Source organism: Homalodisca vitripennis, chromosome 3 (genome assembly GCF_021130785.1).
Source record: "Homalodisca vitripennis isolate AUS2020 chromosome 3, UT_GWSS_2.1, whole genome shotgun sequence".
In the NCBI taxonomy this organism is placed as follows: Eukaryota; Metazoa; Arthropoda; class Insecta; order Hemiptera; family Cicadellidae; genus Homalodisca; species Homalodisca vitripennis.
In genome coordinates this window covers 27,292,270-27,313,782 of record NC_060209.1, presented here as the reverse complement: position 1 = coordinate 27,313,782, position 21,513 = coordinate 27,292,270, and the positions used below count along the sequence as shown (strand labels likewise).

At 32.9% G+C, this 21,513-nt stretch overlaps 2 protein-coding genes across 2 annotated transcripts in view; both read right to left on the bottom strand.

Annotated features, from left to right (window-relative positions):
- Positions 1-14,081, bottom strand: part of LOC124356712 (protein FAM13A) — a 107,779-nt gene extending 93,698 nt beyond the window's left edge. Inside the window, exon 1 of the mRNA XM_046807885.1 lies at positions 13,897-14,081. The gene's annotated coding sequence lies outside the window, so the exon portion shown is untranslated. The remainder of the gene's footprint in view (positions 1-13,896) is intronic.
- Positions 14,082-19,964: 5,883 nt separating this feature from the next.
- LOC124356707 (calcium uptake protein 1 homolog, mitochondrial-like) overlaps positions 19,965-21,513 on the bottom strand; it is a 134,045-nt gene continuing 132,496 nt past the window's right edge. The window contains exon 15 of the mRNA XM_046807876.1: positions 19,965-20,149. Coding sequence (XP_046663832.1) covers positions 20,146-20,149 — 4 coding nt within the window. The 3' untranslated portion in view covers positions 19,965-20,145. The remainder of the gene's footprint in view (positions 20,150-21,513) is intronic.

Here is a 21,513-nt window from a genome sequence, read left to right as displayed (position 1 = left end):
AACCTAACATAATTACAAACTAGACTAAAATAAACAAATCATACCAGGGCGTTGTGGCACGCGTAAGTCAGGAATCACAACCACCATGTTGTGTGTCAACTTCACTAACTCTAAAACGTGCACTTAATACAAAACTAAACACAACACTAATTATTAAAACTGAACTACAGAATACAGGTCACAATACGTCTGCATTCGTCGAGCAAACACCTACGACTGACGGCAGAAACAGTTATTTACCTGAAGAAGAGATCAGATTACAGGTCTCGAAATGTAATGTTACTGATTTTTTGTTTCAATGATCGATGGCAAATGTCCAAAAAATCCTGTTTCCTTCACAATCCTTCCATCGTCAAAAATAAGCTTATAACCATAATTATCTCAATTCTGAATTTTGAATTTAGTTTTCACAGTAAATAGGAGAAAATAGTAATTATTATAATTGCTTTGACTGAAGACATATAAAGACCGTTTATGGTGAGTACCCGTCAAAAAATTATTTAGAACTAATTATTTTTCTAGTAAACATAAAAGTCAAGAGATTTTCACCATATCGAGTTTAATTTGACGATGACAGACCAGAAGTTTATTTGGTAATTTCTGATTAAACTGAGGCCACCCGGCTTTGAGGGTGGATTATTCAAAGCACGCTGCGGATGTTGTGGTTAGGCGATCTAGAAACCTAAATCGCCTAACCTAACCTAACTTAAACGTTAGTATTTATTGTGTAACTGCCCACCAAAAGTTGCTAAATCCCGTATATTATCGGTGGCCTCCGTTTAATCAGAAAGTACCGTTTAGAATTGTGTCCTTGACGTCGTTACTGAACTGTTTACTCGTTATGATTCCACAGCAATTCAAAGTTGTCACTTTACTAGAAACAAATTTATACTTAGCACAACTATCTGAGCTGACAACAGCGACCGTATCAGAAACAATTGCGGTGAAATAAACCCCGCTCAGGTTATTTAGGCCGACAGCGAGGGGTGGGGGTGGGATGCCTATTTTCGTCGGCGACTAATTATAAAACACCTGTAAAACTCGCTGTTGTGTGAATGAGGCGATTCGACATTATTCTGCCTCAACAAAACAACCTGTCCCTTTCAAATACACTGCGGGGACAAACAATGCGAGATTCACAATTGTCATAACATGAGCAGTCTGAAAATACAGCATATTGTTTATTAGATCAAATTATTTTTAGAGCTTAGATAGTCAGTCACTAATAATTATACGTCTTATAATTTTTTACTCAAAACTTATTTTTTTTTTGTAACAAAAAGGTCGACGAAACATACATAAAATCTTCAACACCACTTTTATAAGATAACATAAATAACAAAATTATCTACGATTTTTTGTGCAGAATCGTCGCAAAAAAACAGCACATGTAGCTGTCACATAACGCTAGAAAAATAAATACTATCACGCTTAATTCTCTTTCGCTTGAAAGTAATTGTACCCGTAATCGACAGAGCCATCGGTAGGGTATATAAAAACATGAGTGGAGAGCTGTAGCGCCAACGCAGTGAGATATTTCGCAAGTTCGGTGCCTAAATTCGCAGGCGGCGGCAGCTGCGCGACGGGACGGGACGGGGGGGATACGTACGTACGTTTGCCGGCCGGCGAGTGAGAGTGAGCTTTCGACACAGGTCGTTGGCCTTCTTCACGGTACGTCCTGCCGTAACTCAGTCACGGCCGACCTTGGGAGTAGCGCAGGAAAAATACTGACCATCTAACCAAGGACCACCACATCTACCGGTCGCACCGTCCTGGATATGGGACAACAACCCGTTGTGTCGGCCGTCTCACATCCACGTCCGACCGTTATAAAAGCTGCATTTTTCAGCATTGCCATCTGTAACTCTTCATTAAAAGAATTATAACAACTAATGTTTACGTATTGCGTAGTTACAGTGAAAGAGTTAGTTCGTAAGTTCATACTTCTCCATTAATCCAAATTTCGTAATATTGGCGAATATTTTAAACCTAAATAAACTCTTGTGTATTAACCATTGATTTCTTGGAGGATATTTTTAGACGTATAATATTTTCATTCAAGATTAGATTCCTGATTGGTATTATCAAAACCCAGTTCAACAGGAATATTGGAAGTACTAAGAGAACAACGAGACCTAGAGAAGTTACGGGGAGCGTTTAGCTCCTAGTGACAAGATGACAACGTGCTATTAAGATTGTTACAAATGCGTGTATTAATAAGAAGTACTTTAGTATTAGGTAAATAATTAAAATAAAAAATTGTGCGAAAGCTACTGTATTCTTCCTCCTTATTGTTCTCAGCAGTTTAAAAATAATTAAATTTGTTCTATACTTCACATTCCTTTTTCTTCCAGACACTTATTGTAATGTTTCACTGTTCACTTTGCACATTATGGAAAGTTATTTACATACGAAAAAGAACAATAGTTTACTGTTGGGAAAGTAACAGACTTAGGTCACTGTAAAGTCTTTTTATAGTTTGATACAATTGTTTCATCATTTCCTCATATAATGAATACACATTTCCCAACACAGCATTGAGTTATAGATCAATTCAATAAAATACAATAAATCGTTATCAATAAGCTCCGCTAAATCAACGTGAATACATTTCGACTGGTTTGAATTTGCTTGTTTGCATTAAAACAATCTTTTTCCTCTCTTTAAAGCCTCAGCGTTAGCTATGCCGGCTTCGAAGTACACTGTGTATTATTATTAGCGAAGTACAATATATTTATCATGGCTACACATGATTGGCCCTCCCCGGGATTTGAACACGTGATCAATCAGTTGGAGAGCCGAGACTATAACCATTACTCTACGGAGGAAGGACGTAAAAACTCTTATACATAAAGATATATAAGGGGACAGGTTAGTTAAGTAATTGTGGTTGGTGTATAGTTGTGACATTACAAATACTTAGAATTCCGAGCCTTTATCCAAGGATTCTTTAGAACAATACGCTGGGAAAACACAACAGTAATAATACCCACACGTTCAGAATCACCGCGTGAATTGCAGTGTTACGAGTGAATCGCCGGTGTTACCAAAGCCATTCAAGAATGCGCGGTGGCAGCGCTGAGCTAGACAAAAGGGCCGTAAACACTGATGAGTTAACTGTACGCTGTCGTAAAGAGTGAAAGAGGAGACAACTTCATATTGTCAGACAGCGTTAACAATTTCAGCCGCATTTAGCTACTTGCATGCTGCAAATTGACGTGCAGTTCCAGAAGCGGCACGGCCTAGAGGCACCTTCTACGCGGAATTGCGATTCTGGGGATTCATCAATGCCAGGGCGTCATTAAAATAATTACCAAGTATTCAACTGGAATGACTCATTCTGGGAAATACATTTGGATTGCAGTGCGGTATCTCAATCTCACACATTTTCTAACTTTATCTCACTTCCGCTTCAGATGTTTTGTATAATTGTTTGATCACAAAACTTAATTTTGCCCGCAAAATAAATTGTATCTGAAGATATTATACACAACATCAGTAAGTTTAAATTCGCAATTGTACTTTGTACTGCATAGGGGGTTATCTTAAATGCACTGTAATATTCTGATCTCGTACGAGGAATGGTCGTTGACTCAGTGAAAGTGATCCAGTCAGAGTACGATGACCCGCCATACTCCAACCTTCCAGCAAACTACCTTCACCGACACACCAAGGTTTACCGTTTGATATGTGATTGTAAATAAAGTCTCCAGGGTCTGTTTTTAAAGTGCGTATTAAACTTGTTTCAACCTGACTGATATATCTCTGACTAGGTTGTTAAAGGTCTGATTAGTGCTGTTTTTTTTATTACTCATTGAGTTGTAGGTTTATTTTTATATTTTGGGTATACTCCAGCAAGCTGCTCAAAATATACCATTTGGGTAAAATTATAACGCTTTTATATATACACCTGCATAAAAAGATTTATTATTACTTATGTTTAACAGAGGATTAATCAGTTCATCTTTACAGATGCACAATAGTTTATACATAGGATATTTGTCCATAGCCTGTTGGTGGTTTGAATTTTAAGGAACTGATCACTTTTTCATTTCATGGTTGACTGTGGGGTCTCAAAACTGAGTATTCAGTGCTTTCAGTAAGCAGCTCCACTTTTTGGTGATTGCATTGTTGCTCTTTTGTTAACAGCAAACTTTACAAAGAAGGAAAACCGCTATCTTATCTGTGATCGCTTTTCCTTACGAAAATAAATTTATGATAGAGAGAGATGTTAAATTTTTGGAGAACATTTTTTGTTTGCTTTATATAAAAAATAAGTATGGTGTTTTTTTTCATCTCAAGATCCAAGATGAATGTTACATTCTATGTTCAAGTAGCACAAGTTTTTTCGTTCTCTTGTTCTGTGTTTTACTTGTGTTGGACAGTAATACATTTTGTTTTAGTTTAATTGCAATAAAATTCTTCTTTTTATTTTTTTGTTTGTACTGTTGGACATATTTCATAGCTGATTGGAGTAGGATGCTACAAAATATGTTGCATCCTGTATTTAACTCTCGTATGTTCAAGATTTCACTTCTGTCTTTGTAAATTAAGAGTTTTAAATTTTCAAAGATTTTTGGTACATGTTTTTTTTAGTTAATGGCCATATAAAAACATATCCTGGAATATTTTTCACAAGATTTTCCTGAATGGTCAGATATACCATTATACACAGTCCACTGGTGTCTCTCAAGTTGTCATTAGTGGGATGGATAACATTTGCATATTGTAGCTTGAGAAATTTTCAATTATGACTGAGTAATCTTATCTTTTTCTACAGTCAATGTTTTCCATCCCCCATGAGAATAATAGGATAATTTCTAGTTTATATTCTTTACAGAGCACACTTGAGATGTTTTCTAGTCCAATTTCAAGATTATCTTGTGTTCTGTACACTCCTAAAATAGCTAGGCCTATATGAGTCTCGCCTAGTTTAATATTGATTTCAGCCACTTCACACATAAGCTCAGTACCAGTTCTTGAAAATCAATGGCTTTTCCTGCAGTGTTTCTTTCACATAAATGGCCACTTACATTTTTCTTTTAATATGGTAAATGTCACAAGAATACAAACTGAAAATATTTGTATTTTTTAGCATTGCTGGTGTATCATGTAAATTTAGGCCTACCAAATTTTAATGTTTCTGTGTGAACTGAGTACCTAACGGGTTTTTGTCTGATTTTACAAATTATGCTGCACAATTTTTAGCTACAAAAATGAACCCATTCAGCAAATTCAATTTAATTCTGTGGTCTGATGGAATATTATCTCCAAAATGTGTAACTAACGACAACATCTCTTTAATAGTTTTCGGATTTCACAGATGTAAGAATATGGAAACTAATTCATTGTTAACATCTCTGCATTTACTTTAGTATAGTACAAAGATTATTTTATACACAATGAAATGATCCTTAATGAAAACCAAATAAAAATATTAAAAGCAAGAGTCTTATAGTGAATCTGTTATGTTTATGTTAAAGTAAAAGTTGTAAAAGAGATATAAAACATTATACACTTTCATATACAATAATATACAATATCAGCAGCAACAGCAATATCTGATACAACATAAGCATATCTGATACAACATAAGCTACACTTATCACTATCTAATCAATGGTCTACAAAAAGTGTCCTGCAATGCAGAATTACTACCTAATGCATTCTTAAGTTATTTGGATGTTACAAGTGCTTTAATATTAACTTAGCTGAAGCCACAGTCAAATTGATGTGTGAAAACCTAGAAAAGACCAACCTTGTTCATGAAGCTTTCAGAAAGGTTTATAGTACTAACTTATTCAAGATTATTGAGTTGTGTTGAAGACGCTTCTGTAAGCTAATCTTAGCATTAGCTGAACTAAAAAAATGAAATTAGAAATTATTTTGTAAGATTTGATGCAATCTTACAAATAAAGAAATGATTTTGTGAAAGCAATATTTATTGGAAGAGGAAAATATTCTTACTTTTAATTTGCATCTCCTAAGATAGTGGCATGTTGTTGTATTAAGCAGCTGTTCAAATATGAAGCCACCTAATATATGTATCTAGCCCTGACTTAAAAAAGCATGTATGCTTCTCCATGATATGTACTAGCGTTGTGGAGCTACAAATTCTTTGAGGCAATCAAGTAGCTTACTACACCAATTTCATTAGATATTTTGAACAGTCAATAAAGGTACAGGATGTTTCGATTTTTAGGTTAAGATGAACTGAAAATATTATTCACTGTAAAATTAGTTAAATTAAAAATCTATATGTACATATATAAAGTACAGATAAAATCTGGTTTCTGAGAATTGTTTATATATTGCAATATTTTTTTAACACAAAAAGGAAAAACTATTATTGATCATAAAGTTATTATAGAAATAAACTACATAGATAAATAAAGCATTACCATTATTTTTGTAAACTGTAACTAAACCATTTTACTATAGATAATAAAGTTATTCTTAGCCAATTTACATAACCAAAGGGAACAATCACTTGAGTGATTAATCACTTTTAGATATAACCTTTCCACGTGTGTGTACCAACCAAGCTAGGAGAGTCTTCGTAGCAAACCGCTTGCCCTTAAAGTACTGCAATGTTAAAGAGAATGTTGCAGAAAGTAAATAAGTAAGTTAGTTATAGCAGAAGTTAATATAATAGTAACTTATGGTTTGTGAGCATTTTCTGGCCATTAACAATCAAGAAGAGTGCACAATTAATTCCGGAAAGTTAGTTTTGTTAAAGTTCTAAAGGAAGATTCACACATATCCTGAATTTTCATCATGAGAATAGTTGTGATGAAATTCCAAAATTAGAAGTATTGTTTCCTGCTGGTAGTACTTAATAAATAGGACTATTAAAACCTAATAAAATTTGAAATTATTTAATAAACTAACTAAACACGGTATCAATTTACAATAACGTGACCATGGAAAGGTATGTTCATTTTTTTCCTGAAAACTACAATTTTTCCTGAAAATAATAGTGAAGAAAAAATTCGTCGGCAACGAAAATCAAAGGAGTTACGATTTTTTGAAACCCTCTGAAAACTCTGTTTTTGACAGTACCTCTGGCTGAAATGATGCTGACTAGTACGTTAATCCTGTCAACGATGCCTGCCCGCTGCGCAGTGCTGCGCACTGCTTGCTCTTTTAGAAAAAAAAATTAACTCGAGCTTGCAAAAGTCGAATCCCAGATCACGTGATGCCCCTGCTCCTTAACCCTCCAAGTGTTGTTCGACAAAATTTTGTCGGTTATTTTCCATCCTGAACGCAATAATGCCCGAAAGGCATCAATATAATACAATAATATACTTTCCCCCCAGTTTATATGCACCTGTGATAATAATACTTGGATATAAATGCCCAACCTCAGGAAAAAAGTCCATTTTCCATGGTCACGCTATTGTAAATAAATACCCTAAACACTTGGGAAGTACCACCTCCTTTTCTCCAAACTGTAACAATTATTGAAAATAGGAAATTTTAGAATGGTATAATTAGTACATATTTTTGTTTTAAAAGTAAATTGTAGAACAAATTTAACATTGTAACAAAAAGGACAGGTACCACTTACAACACCTAATTATTTCTTAACCGCCCAACTGATTATAGTTATCTTTCAGAATAATAATGACCTGGTTTAAGTTTCAAATAGAAAATTTTTATAACTTACAAAGAAATTATACACATACATAAATATAATCTATTCTACATGATCAATAATATAGGCATTAAATAGGCCTATCTTATTTTAGTGTTATAAACAATAAAAACATGTTTAAAACAGTAAAGATTCACTTAATTTGGTCTAATTATTTTTATTTTCTCATTAAAATTGTAATGTATCTACTTGAAAATTTTTGTCTATTTTCACTTGTAGCTTTTATACCACATTAACTGTCAGAACACTTCAAATGTTGCGCAATTTAGGGGTGAACAGTTAATTTATTGTGGTACTAATAAAAATTCTTAAATAAAATGGAAATAAATTTTCTTTGGTTGTTAAGTTAACTCAGGTTAGCTTATATAAATTGTTTAAAAACTTTACATGTATCTGCACACATTCAATCAAATTACGTTATTATGTATATATGTACAGTATACTACTACCTTTTTGTTTCAGTCACTCATCATTTTCATTCTACTTAGACTGGATAAAATATTACAAATGTGTAACAGGTGCACAATTTTAAATGAACTAATAATATTATATTAATATACTATAAGTTATAACACAAAAAGAGTTTTTAGATGAGGCTATCAGTCTGTAATGAACAAAATTAGGTAGGTACTTCTGTATACAATTATATTGTCACCTTTAAATCTTGTCATACTGATGTATGTCATTCATAAAGGAAGGAATATTTTTGAGAAATTTTTATATAATATGGTTAGCTGGTGGTCTGATTTTAGTTGAGTCAATGGCAAGTGGTGGTGCTATCACAGGCCACACTGCTGGCAGGTAGATTCACGATCAGATCTGCAATATTCATGTTACCATAAAATGGTACTACCTAGAGTGGTTTTTCGTTTCATATATGTACTGTGGGCAGAGGCATTCATGGCACGTCATTTTCGTGCCAACTTCTTTTTTTCATGATTGTCTTTTCGTCAGCAGGAAACCTTGAGAATGAAATTACTCATGGCCACTGGTCATAGCAATTCAAACCTTCAAGTAAGGTGACATCAGGTCGGATGCAGATCATAATAACATGTTTTAAGATAATCTTTAAGGTAAACATTTTTTTCTTTTCATGAATTAAAACATACTTTTCTATTATTTGTATTACATTTTGAACAACGTACAATCTTAGTATAAAATGATTTTAAAATATGACAACATAATAGTATACAATAATCCAATATTATGTATATATACTATATATTATTTATATATGTAAGTTACCGGATTAAAACTAATTTTTATTTATGAACAAGAAAGTAAACTGATGCAAATCAATTCAATATAATTGACACGGTTACAATGATTACTTTTAAAGATAAAACACAGCCCAACAATACTGTAATTTGAAACACTTATAACATAATTTGGTTTGATATTTTAGTTTCAAGTAGTTTTAGATAATTATGAATAGGCTATCGAGGATTCAATACTGCTGAATATTGATGATTGGTTTGATGTGGTGGCCGCTTATTATATTGCAGCCAACAGGGCGATAAACATACATAATTTGTGTCACAAGCTGTCAGCCATGTTTATCCTTTATACTATTTTGGTAAATTCTAAGCAATATATGGGTCAACCTCGATTTTTCTCATATTACAATGTGAATGTTTGCCAATAGTCCAATTAGAAAAGGAAAATGACTAGAAATTTCTTGCCGGAAAGCAGTTGGTATCAATTTACAAAGATCAGTGACCATCGGGAAAGGTATGTTAATTTTTTTTTTCCACTGAAAACTAACAATTTTTTCCTTGAAAACAATAGTGAAGAAAAAAATTCGTCGGCAAACGAATATCAAAGGAGTTCACGATTTTTTGAAATTCCTCTGAACAACTCCTGATTTATTGACAGTAACCTCTGTGCAATTTTCTACTGAAATGAATGACGTTTACATCCTGTCAACGATGCCTGCCTCGGCTGCGCAGTGCTGCGCACTGCTTATGCTCTTTTGTAGAAAAAAAATTAACTCGAGGCTTGCAAAAGTCCGAATCCCAGATCACGTGGTGGCCCCTGGATCCTTAACTCTCCAAGTGTATGTTTCGACAAAATTTTGTCGTTATTTTCCCATCCTTAATGCAATAATGGCCGAAAGGGCATCAATAATAATACAATGATATACATTTCCCCACCAGTTTATATATGCACCTGTGATAATAATCACTTGGCTATACAATGCCCAACCGCATGAAAACAAAGTCCATTTTTCATGGTCCACTCCCGGTATTGTAAAATAAATACCAAAGCAGTATATAAAGGGTAGCAGGCAAACTCATATTAACACTATCTCTGAATGTTCCAATAGTCCAATTAGAAAAGGAAATGACTAGAATATCTTTCCCCGAAAGCAGTTCTACAGGGAGCAGGCAACTCATAATTACAATATATGTTCCAGATAGATAATAATTAGAACAGGAAATGACTAGAATATTCTTGCCGGAAAGCAGTTATAGGGGAGCAGCCAACTCATATTACAAATATAATATTCCCAAATAGTCAAATTAGAAAAAGGAAAATGACTAGAATTATCTTTGCCGGAAAGCAGTTATAGGGAAGGCAGGCACACATATTACAATATAATTGTTCCCAATAGACAATTAAGAAAAGACATAACTAGAATTTCCTTGCCGGAAAGTGCAGTTGATAGGAGAGCAGTCAACTCATATTTATACAAATATAATGATACCAATAGTCACAACTTAGAAATGGAAAATGACTAGAAGTTTCATTGCTGGAACAGCATTATAGGGAAGCAGGCAACCGCGAGCATTCACCTATTTAGTGATCAGAGGCCTTCAAAATTTGGGAACTACTCGAGTTAATTTTTTTTCTAAAAGAGCAGAGCACGCGCACAAGCGCTGCGCAGACGGGCAAAGCATCAACGGTGCGTGATCTTCGTCTAATACTGAATTGATTCATGCCAAAGGAATGAACACAGAATTTCCTTTTACCAGAATTTTGACGGAGATTTGTGTATTGGGCAGATTGATATTTGGATTTACTGATGCTTTCCAGCAATGTAAATTTATTGTGGTTTTAAAATTGTTTTGTAACAATTACATTACCTACATTATATTCAGCCATTCTAGTTTTTAAAAGGGGAAAAAAGGTAAAAAATATAAACAAAAAATATTGAAATATTTCATTATATATTCCAGGTGCATAAAGACGTCAAATAATAAGGAAACCATTAAAAAAATTATGCCCAAAAATTGGTTTATTTTATGTTATTTATTGGATTTGTAAACAGCTTGCAGATTGTTTGGCCAGAACAGCTGACCGGATATGTGGTTATTTTTTGGTTTTTTTGTATCGAGCAGATGATCCAAGGTTAACACCAGGAAGTTTTGTGGTCTATGTTATAGTTTGAACTTTAGAAGAATTTAACTTAGGACAAGATTGACTTTTGAAGGTGAGTTTGTCTTAATTTATACTAATTCAAAAATCACAAAATTACTAAATTCTAAGTTGTCCCATCCTTACAACAAAAAATGTTAATAAAAAAGTTACGTTTTTTTTTTTTTTTTATTTTTTTAAAAAAAAAAAAAAAAGTTGGTGCAGTAACAGTAATGTCACAAACATTCTTACTTTTGGGAAAGTAAGGTTCAAGTGAAACCCTTCTTATACATTTATATATTTTTACAATATTAAGGAATTCATTTTATGCAGTTTTTGTTGTACAAACCGGCTGGGACATGGTAACGGTATGGGACAATGTCTGATAAATATAAGGAATTAGTTGTTTTATAGTCCTCAATATATCAATAAACAAATAGATTTTAAGGTAAATGAACATAGCATGAAAAAACTGTGAATGCAAAAGAGTGGGCCTAGAAGAACAAAAAAAATATAAACCAATTAAAGATATTATCAGTTTTTTAAAAACTTATCGGACCCAAAACATCGAATGGTGTAAATTTTAAATATATTTAAAAAACACTACAATTCTTAGGGCCTAAATTTTGAGGTAGACTACACAAAAATTATTCACAGAGTAAGCCAATTAACAAGACAAAACATTCCCTCACATATAAAGAATAGTTTTTCAATTCCAAGCTTGAGCTGATAATAAATTGTGTGCTTTTAGATTATTTGGCGCCTATCAACCAAAATCGAAGGCCAACATGTCGTGTGGGAAGAAAAAGTCTGATCCTGGAGCTTGGGAAAGAACCAATTAAGAAAGGGACAGTAGAAAGAATACAAAGGAAAGCCAGAAGAAGTTGTAAAAGAAGGAAAGAAAAACTCTCTGAATCCAAATTTATTGAAAGAAACAGAGAAAAGGAGCGACGACGAAATAGAGCGCAGCAAGAGAGAGTAAGAAACAGTCCTAAACACTGGGGATCAACCCAACTGTTGAAAAATTTGTGTTACTCGAGAGACGAGATGAGAACTTCCTCTCCTGTCAATTTTAATGCATAAAAACCTGGTACCAAGTTCTTTTGGCCCAACAGAAAGCTGTACATTCAGGACATCTACAACCAAATGACATTTTATGCAAAATTGATGTGGCCTCTACACCCATGACCTCCAAAAGACAATTTTGGAATGTAGGAAAATACTGTCAGATCAGATTCCAAGAACTCCAAGAATTTAAAATAGTTTAAGCAGTAGATAAAACAAAAGCTTAGTTGGTAAAAAAACCGTTTAATTTAAAAAATTGCTTTTTTTATAAAAGAAAAAACCTTGTTTTTATTTATCTCCATTAACTCAATAAATAGTTTTCACCATTAAAAACACATTGTTGGTAATTGAAACTTTCATTGTTAATGATCTAAATCACTATCGTTTTTGTTACTAGTCCCCATCCCGTTACAAATCAGTGTCCCATCCCGTTACAATTGGAAACATGAATTTATTACTGAGATAACGTTTATAATAATGATAAAGATAAGTATGAAAACTGAAAAACTATGCAAATCTGATTAATAGGTATGTATTTTTTCCTGTTGTGTTCAAGATAGGGACAGAAACTGAAATTACTCCTATAAAGGGAACCCAATCACTTGCTACACTTCCTAGTTTGTGTCCCCATCCGTTACACATTTTTGAACTCTTTTAACTCTTAAAAATAATAATTGTATTTTTTAACCACTGGCATATTAATTTGCAATCATCAACTCTTTAAGCAACAACCAATTTATGGTTGTAAAATTTCACTTTAATACCCACTATTTAAGCTTATACAGCTTATCTTAGGGTAAAAAAAACACAGTAAAACTGTCCCGTCCCGGTTACAAAAGAATGGCTGTAATTGTAATATGTCATATAACAAAATTATCAGAAATTTTTAATAAAAAAAAAGGATTACGCACAGAATGCCTGCCCGCTGTGCAGCGCTTCGCGCTGCTTGCTCTCTTTTAGAAAAAAAAAATTAAACATCGATAGTTCCAAATTTGAAGCCCAGATCACGGTCAGTGCCCCTATCACTAATAGGTAACTCTACAGCAAATAATATGACCGTCAGGCGGTTGCCCTGCTTCCCTATAACTGCTTTCTCCGGCAAGAAATTCTAGTCATTTCCTTTCTAATTGACTATTGGCAACATTTATATTGTAATATGAGAAAAATCGAGGTTGAACCCATATATTGCTTAGAATTTACCTACTATTTTGGAAAAATAGTGTAAAGTAACTAAATGTTACACTACTTAAGTTTCTTCTTCTTAAAAAATACACACATCCTTGACAAGATAGTTTTTTTTATTTGTCATTAAATTGTTACTTTTTTTAGATACAAAAACAGCTGAATTATAATGTAATTTGAAATCTATAACATTTTGGCTTAGTAGGTTAGCTTATAATCATAAATATTGATTGAATTATGATGATGGCCATTATATTATACTGCAGCCACCTAATAAATATATGTACTCTTAGTTATTCATTATTAATGTTTGATAATCTAATTTTATAAAATTGATTATTTAGGGGGACCTAATACCTTAGTCTTCCTTGAAGCTTAAACCAAGAAATAGGCTATCCATTTTTTTTAGAATATTTAATACCATACAAATTTCAACATTACATTATTAAGTGAGATATCAAGTAGGAATAAGTAAACAATAAATCCACCTTTGGTTTCATATTATAATTTCTGTATTGTTAAGCACAGATGTAGGTAAGATACACAAGATTTAAATCTTTCTGTATCTAGCAACTTCAAAAACATTAAACTATTAATTAAAGGATATCAAAAATAAAGTTTCATTTAAGACTCACCCAAAAAACTAGTTACCGGTTTTTCAACGTGTTGAAACTTTAATCACACTAGTCTACTAAAGAATAAACTGTTTATAGATAAATGCCATGACTGAAATAACACAAAACACAGTAAGTATTCGTAAATGGATTCACAACCTAAACTGGCTTACTTAGCAAAGTTTGTCACAGAACAGACTCAACAGACAGATAGAAGATCTCACTTCTGCCTGTACCTGCTGAATCCTGAATTCCGTCTCCTTCTTCTTCTCCTCCAGGCTGACTAAATAGCAAATACACTTCACATAACTGTGAAACAGTGGTAGTGTGTGTCTGTGTCAGACAGTGCGCGCATTTTTTTTAGCAAGTAGTACTACTTCAAACATACTGGTGCAGCGATTGCTGCTTTCACTTAACTACCAAAGTTTATTTATTATGAGTAAATAAATTAGGAACTTTTGATAATGTCAAGTTATTTTTTATGTGGTTGGGTGCATACAAAGCTTGTTTTCACTGCATTCATAAGAAGATTGTTGTCTTCAAAGTATCGGGCTATACAATTTACTTTATTGAATATGTCGGCCTCGTAGCTTTCATTATTATAGTGGTGTCATCTGCAAACATTAATGTGTTATTTTCTGCATTTTCATTTTTCTTGTCGTTAATGTACGTAATTAAACGTTAGGGCCCATTGTGGAATATTATTCATGATTAATTTTTGTAACGACTCTACGAATGAGAATTTACACTAAGATTCAAAATCGATTTCTGTAACTTGGCATCTACTACTCATTTAGAAAATTATCCAGGCAAGAGCAGTTCTGAGTACAGGCAATAATAATGGCTGCAACTAGACAACCAAAGGCCTTGCTGAGATATGCAAAAGCCCCAATTACAGCATCCCTAAACTCTATCGCATCACTATGGTCATTTATAAAGAAAATGAGTGCCAATTGGTAGAGTTTGATTTCTTGAAACCATATTATTGTTACCTATCACGCAGGCAATTATCTCGAGGTAAGAGAAGAGTTGGTCGCAGACTGCTTCCTCAATGAGGTAGAAACTGTTGACAACAGTAAGATCGGACGATAGTAACTAAATAACTTTACTCCCAGAGGTACACGAGATCTGTGAGAGGTCAATTGGTCCGTCTACCCAGCACAGTGTGGGAATTGTAGAAGTTAAAGTTGAATAATATTGTGGACACTAATCATATTTTAGATAGATACCGGTAACGGAAATGTTCCCTTGGTTCTCTCCTACTTCTATCATTTTCTATGTTTGTTTCAGAGTGTTTAGCTAAAAAATCTCCCAAAATAGAATTTTGACTCAATTGATAGGATGAACCGCCAATATAATCCATAAATCTTATGCGGCTTCATTAGCTGTAGTAACTTTTATAACCTATTCATTACCTCTTGTAGCCATCTGGTGCTTCAACTCATGAACACATCTATTCTTTATTTGGACGTATGCTTTTTGAGAGATAGGGATGTCCTTAAAACTGATTTTCGAAAGAAAACACACACAGGAAAATATTTAAATTATCAATCAAACCATCAAAAATCTGTTAAAGAAGAATTGGTCTATCAAATAACGAGTAGCAAAGAGCTTATGCCTAAATAAAGATGGATTAAAAGAGGAAAGTTATGTGCCGGGATTATCGGAGAAAATTAGCAGCGTAGGCAGAAAGTATAACATTAGACCCGCGTTATATCACACAACACTCTGAGACAATATCTTTTAAAAAAGTGGCACACAAGATTCCAAAAACTTTACAGTAGAAAATATATTTGCAATAAGCAATACGTAGGCGAGACAAAAAGACCATTAAACGTAAGGATAAAAGGACACAAAGAAAACACGAGAAAGGAGCTTAAAGAAAATTTGCACATCATTGTTTAAAAGGAAATTAATCGAGGCTTCATACAATAATCTGGCAGACCAACCAATTAGTCAACCATCAGTCGAGATTAGGCCGCTTTGGTTGCCAATTCAGAAAAACGAATTAAAAAGAAAACCAAGAGCATCAAACAGATTAGATATTTGTAATAAAACAATGCGGAGGCACATATGGTTTTTAAGAAGTTCATCTAGAATGAACCAATAATAAAAAGGCCCACTCATGTTGCCTCCTTTTTTGCCATCATCTTGTTTCTGCCGTGACGATTGTCATTTACTATTAGTCTTTGGCCAGTTGTAGGTGGTTGGTGGGCGAATGCAGACATAATATTTTGCCTTGTATTATCTAGTTCAGTTTTAATATCGTGGAATTTGTAAACATTAAATTAGTATGGTGTTTTTATTAAGTGCATGTTTTAGAGTTAGTGAAGTTGATACACAGGTTGTGATTCCTGACTTATGCGTTTTAAAACGCTATAGTATGATTTATTTTAGGCTAAGATTTTTTTATTATATGGTAGGTTAAATGAAATGAAATGAAAATTGTCTTTATTAGAGGCGAAGTTAGGACTATAAAGTCCTATTTACCACTTAACCTCAAATCAGGTTAGTTATTCTTCTGAAAAAGAGATCAGATTGCAAAATCTGGAAACGTAGTGTTACTGATTTTTTGTATCATTGAACGATAGCAAGTGACTGGAAAATCCTGTTTCCTTCAGAATCCTTCCATCGTCAAAAACAAACTTCAAATAAAGAAAAGTATATGTTAGTGACGTAACTAGGATTGGGGGGGAGGTTGATTGTGATTGAAGAGCATGTCAGGGTTAAGGAATAAATATAATTTGAAATAAATTTGACGAAAATAAATTGACAGGCTTAATTCAAAATAAAACATTAACTGCTGAATTTCAAACAAATTGATTGATGTTATAAGTATATTGTAAAATTTGAAGGCTTTTGGGGGAGGAGGGTTCTACCCCCTCAACTTCCCCCAGTTGTCACTACTACGTTTTCCTGTACTAAACAGAAAACTTTACACGTATGATGGGCCGTACCCTTCATTATGGATCCTTCATAACCAAGAGCCGTATTCAGCTTTGGCGAGCCCCGGAAAAACATTCGGCCGGACCCTGTCTAGTCATGCCACCGTCCTTCGACACGGTCTCTTCAAATAGACTTGTGGTGGAGTTCGGCCCGGGCCCCGGTCAAATCTGGTCTGAGACCGCCTGATGCATCTTACAAATTGATTAGTAATCTATTGCTTCCAGATCCAAATGAAAACTGATCCGTAACTTTTACTATCGACAAAACATTTTGTGAAGAGACATTTTGTTGAAAAAAATTGGAAATAATGCTATACTGTTGTAAAACAAAACAGCATTATACAAACAGTATATCATTATACTGGTCAATTAATATCAGAGAAATTTTAGCTTTAGAAACGTAATGTAAACTCTGGAAATCAATAAAATAACTTTTTTTTGTTCCTACATTTTTAGTTAAATTTTGTTCTAGATTTGTCTTTATATTTTCACTTTTGGGTTTTATATTGATACTGTTGTCTTATACTATTTCTTATTTTGCTATTGGAATTTATTCAAGGCTTATTTGTTGTTTGATGCTATGTTTGCTAAAAATTAACTTATTGTCCTTGTTTTTATTTGATTCTTATATTGTTATTCATTATACTGTTTAGTGGCATGTAGATTATGTTGTTACCACTACATTTTTTACAACTGTAACATTTTAATCTTTTATTATGATTTTTTTTATAAATTATAGTTAAAAGGCTGAATATTTTATTTTTGCTCAGAGTTTACTCAATATAACATTTTAAAATATTTTTCTGTGTAGTACATTTTATAGTCATTATTATTTTTGCTACCAGGCAGGACAACACCACATTTCACGTGGCAACAAATTTTAGTGTTAGATGCAAATCTTCTCAGAGTGATGGGAAGGTTTTCATTCGGCTCATTATCTGTGTTTTTAGTTATATGCCTCAATATTATTTTGATTATCTCATCAAAGCAAACTACACAGATTGACTTTCATAACATGTACATAAGAGGTGTGGCTATTAAATAACGAGACTGATGTAGTTTTATTTTAATGTTATACATTATCACTTATTGCTACCTTCAATATATACTCCTTCTCTATCCCTACAATGCTCCATGTGAATTTTTCATTGTTGGAAACAGTACTGGAAGTCATTTTCTGTCAGTTCTTTCAGGACACGTGCCGTTTCCAGTTATAGTTTCCACACACTCATATCTTGTCCCTTTTAATGCAGATTTTCAGATTTTTTGGCAGCATCAGTCTCATTATTACTGCCACACCTCGTGTAAGACAGTTTTCTTGTATAAGTTTATATTTTTTAGTAGATTAAAAAAGTAACTAACGTTCTAGGAATAAAAAATGTGATTTTGAAGGTGTTTTCACGTTTTATTTTAAAATCTCAATCTAAACGGAAATATATTTTATTTACATTTAAATATTTAGTTATTATCCTTTTTTTAAATAAGAAATTAGGCTTTTATATCTATGAAATATTGCTTTCTATATGATTATTTACCTCACGGGACAGAAAAGTACCATTTAATGTAAAAAATGTACCACACAAATCGTATATACAAACTATATTAAAAATTAAACAACCTTTTTGTAATACCTGCAGTTAAAAAAAACGATTTTGATAAGAAATAAAACTTGTAAGTTAATTAATACTTTAATGATATTCACAAAGCCATTTTTATGCATGATAAAAAAGTAGACTGGTATGTATTTACTGTCTATCTGCCTCACCATGCAATCGCTGCTCTCTTTTTGCATGTCTAGCCACTGACGAGACATGGATGCCAAGGTAACTTTTGGAGGTGCAAAAAAGTCTTGACACGAGAGGATTACAATAAAATTATAACTTTAGTAAGTTGAAAACACATTACTTTTATAACAGCATTTTAGTCTTTTACCACTATAATTTAAATATGAAAAGAAGGCATTGAGCACACCTTGTTGTAATTTATATAAACTTGGTATGTAGTGAGAACAGGAAACAAAAACAATGAGTAAGGAAAAATGTGTCCCTTTGTGGTTAATAATAAAAAAATCGCAGGAACATTGTATTGCTTATAAACTTGAAGAAGGAGTTGGTACCACATTTGTCCAAGGCTGATCACTGCAGACTACTTAAAGCTTGTATTAGGAGAGGTGTGGAGAAAAACCCCTCAATAAAAAAAAAAAAAAAAAAAAAACGGTGTTGTGGGAGGTTATTGCCTAGAACTACATGATAGTATCTTTCTGTCATGCTGATCTCCCTTATCACTTTTAAGAATACTGGTAATTTACTTAATTCTACACCTGAAAACTGTGTTAACCACAGTATCATACTTACTCTCTTCTTCGCTTATTATACTAATAATTTATTAGTTGCAAAAATAAACGCATCACTGCTTCAAGTACTGTGGTGAACTCAGGAGTTCGGCAATTACAGGAAGGATGATTTGTCACAAGTAAGCCTCAATTGCAGCAAATTATGCTCTAATAAAAAAAATTCACAAAAATAATTGTACAGAATGTTTTTTTATAGTGACTGATAAGTACTAACAATCACTATGACGAGGGTACACCAATGTTTTCCACACATAAAGTAGCTATGGCGGGAAGGGTTGATTCAATGTGAATGTTGTTTAGCTCCATTTATGTTTTCGCTTAGTGCAGCATCTGAAATCTGGCTGTCGCAGACTTGACTCCTGGAATCTCGAGTCATAATCGTAAGAGATAAAAAAAGTCGATGAAAGAAGCTTAAATCATTTACATAATTTTGACATCAGAGACACCTAAACTACAAAATATAATGTAATCTAGGTAAAAGGTATTCTCATTGTCTCTTCAAGTCCACAATGATGTTGAAATAATGTAGTTCTTTTGAGCTTTTTCGTTGCCGACTTTTTCGTATCTCTTCAGACGAACATGACTCCAGATTCCAGGAGTCAAGTCTGTGACAGTGTCAGATTTCAGACGCTGCACTAAGAGGAAGGTGAACTGGAGTTAAACTCAATATTCACATCCATGTATCTTCTTTTCTCTAACCCTTTTCTCCACTTGCTCCCAATCTCAGAGGCTTACCACAGTACTTTGCTTCTTTGTGCTATATTGGGTAAATGTAAAATATAATGCTTTGTGAGATTTTTAAATAATATATTTAATTTTAATAACACTATACAATGAAATAAATCTGGATTATATATTATATTTTGTGCAATACTCAAATTTTCTCATAAAATGTAAGAAATATACTATCGGTTGTAACAAAAACACTTTTGAGTTTCAAGTTTTATCCTCCAAGAATCTCTGTCTTCTGCTTTATCTGAAATAAATAAGAACAAATTTCAATTATGAAGACCAATTTTGCTACGAATTCAAAATAGTAACACGATTGTGTACATTCCCAACATTTTGAATACATTTCTTACATTGGTCTGTTAAAATTATGTAAATAAGTCTAATATAACCGATAACGATAAAATAAAATTTTAAATTATTATCATAACATTAAAAACTAACAAGCGTATCAAGATACTGGTATGACTAATTCTATAGGTATTATAAGTTACAAAACTACAAAATTCGTTTCATTAATGTTGCATTGATTTATCATTAAGTCATTGCTTAGGCTAGAAGATGTACATTACTTTTTGTTAAATATATAGCACATATTAATGTAATGAAAAGTAACTAAAACCCTTTTAAAAATCTTTTTATTGACATACACGTGTTTAGGTTTTTAACCATCATCAGTGTACATTAACCTCTAAATAAATAAATAATAAACAATTAGATATACACATGTGGACCTTTTAAACATATGTTAAATTTAAATGACACAGTTGTACATTTTTTATTAGTAATCTGTATTTAATATTTTAATTTTTTCAAAAATTGGATTTGTCTTATTTTTTAGATTACTATTTAAAATGTTATAAGGATCTTTATTACAATTTAGATAGATATGTAATTCTTCTTTTGTGTTTAATTTCTCTCCTTTCCTTTCGATATCTAAAATTTCCATGTTCTTTTCAATATTTGTGTAGTTATGGTCATTGGAAACTTTAAAATATTGAATACATATTACTAATAAAAAATTTAAAACTGTGTCATTTAAATTTAACATATGTTTAAAAGGTCCACATGTGTATATCTAATTTTGACGTGACAACGTCTTAAATTAGGTTTGCGGCTCGGAGTCACTCATGAAAAAGTGTAACGCCCGGTAACGTTACGATGCCCGTCCAGTGGGTCCGCCGCACGGGATCCGCACGGGATAAAGCAGATAACTGTGGGTCCGCCGCACGGGATAAAGCAGATAACTATGTTTATTCGTGAAAATGTGGAGTGCTTAGATTCGTCATTTACAACAACTACAACAATAAAGGTAAATAATTGTACACTGATATTTCATTATCGTAAACTATGATTGATTGATTAATTGTTAGATTGACACAAAAGTTGAGAAACTGAGTTTATAGGTTATGTCATACTATTGACAAATGTTGATAGTGTTAGTAAATTATTAGTTTAAATCACTCTGCAATCAATCGTAATTCAGTCGATTGAGAAGAAACAGCGCGTATTGCTAGTCAAACATTTAAAATAACAAATTATAACCTCTAACCTGTCATAACAGTGCGACCAAACAAACGAACTAAACCGACCAATCACCACGCGCGGAGT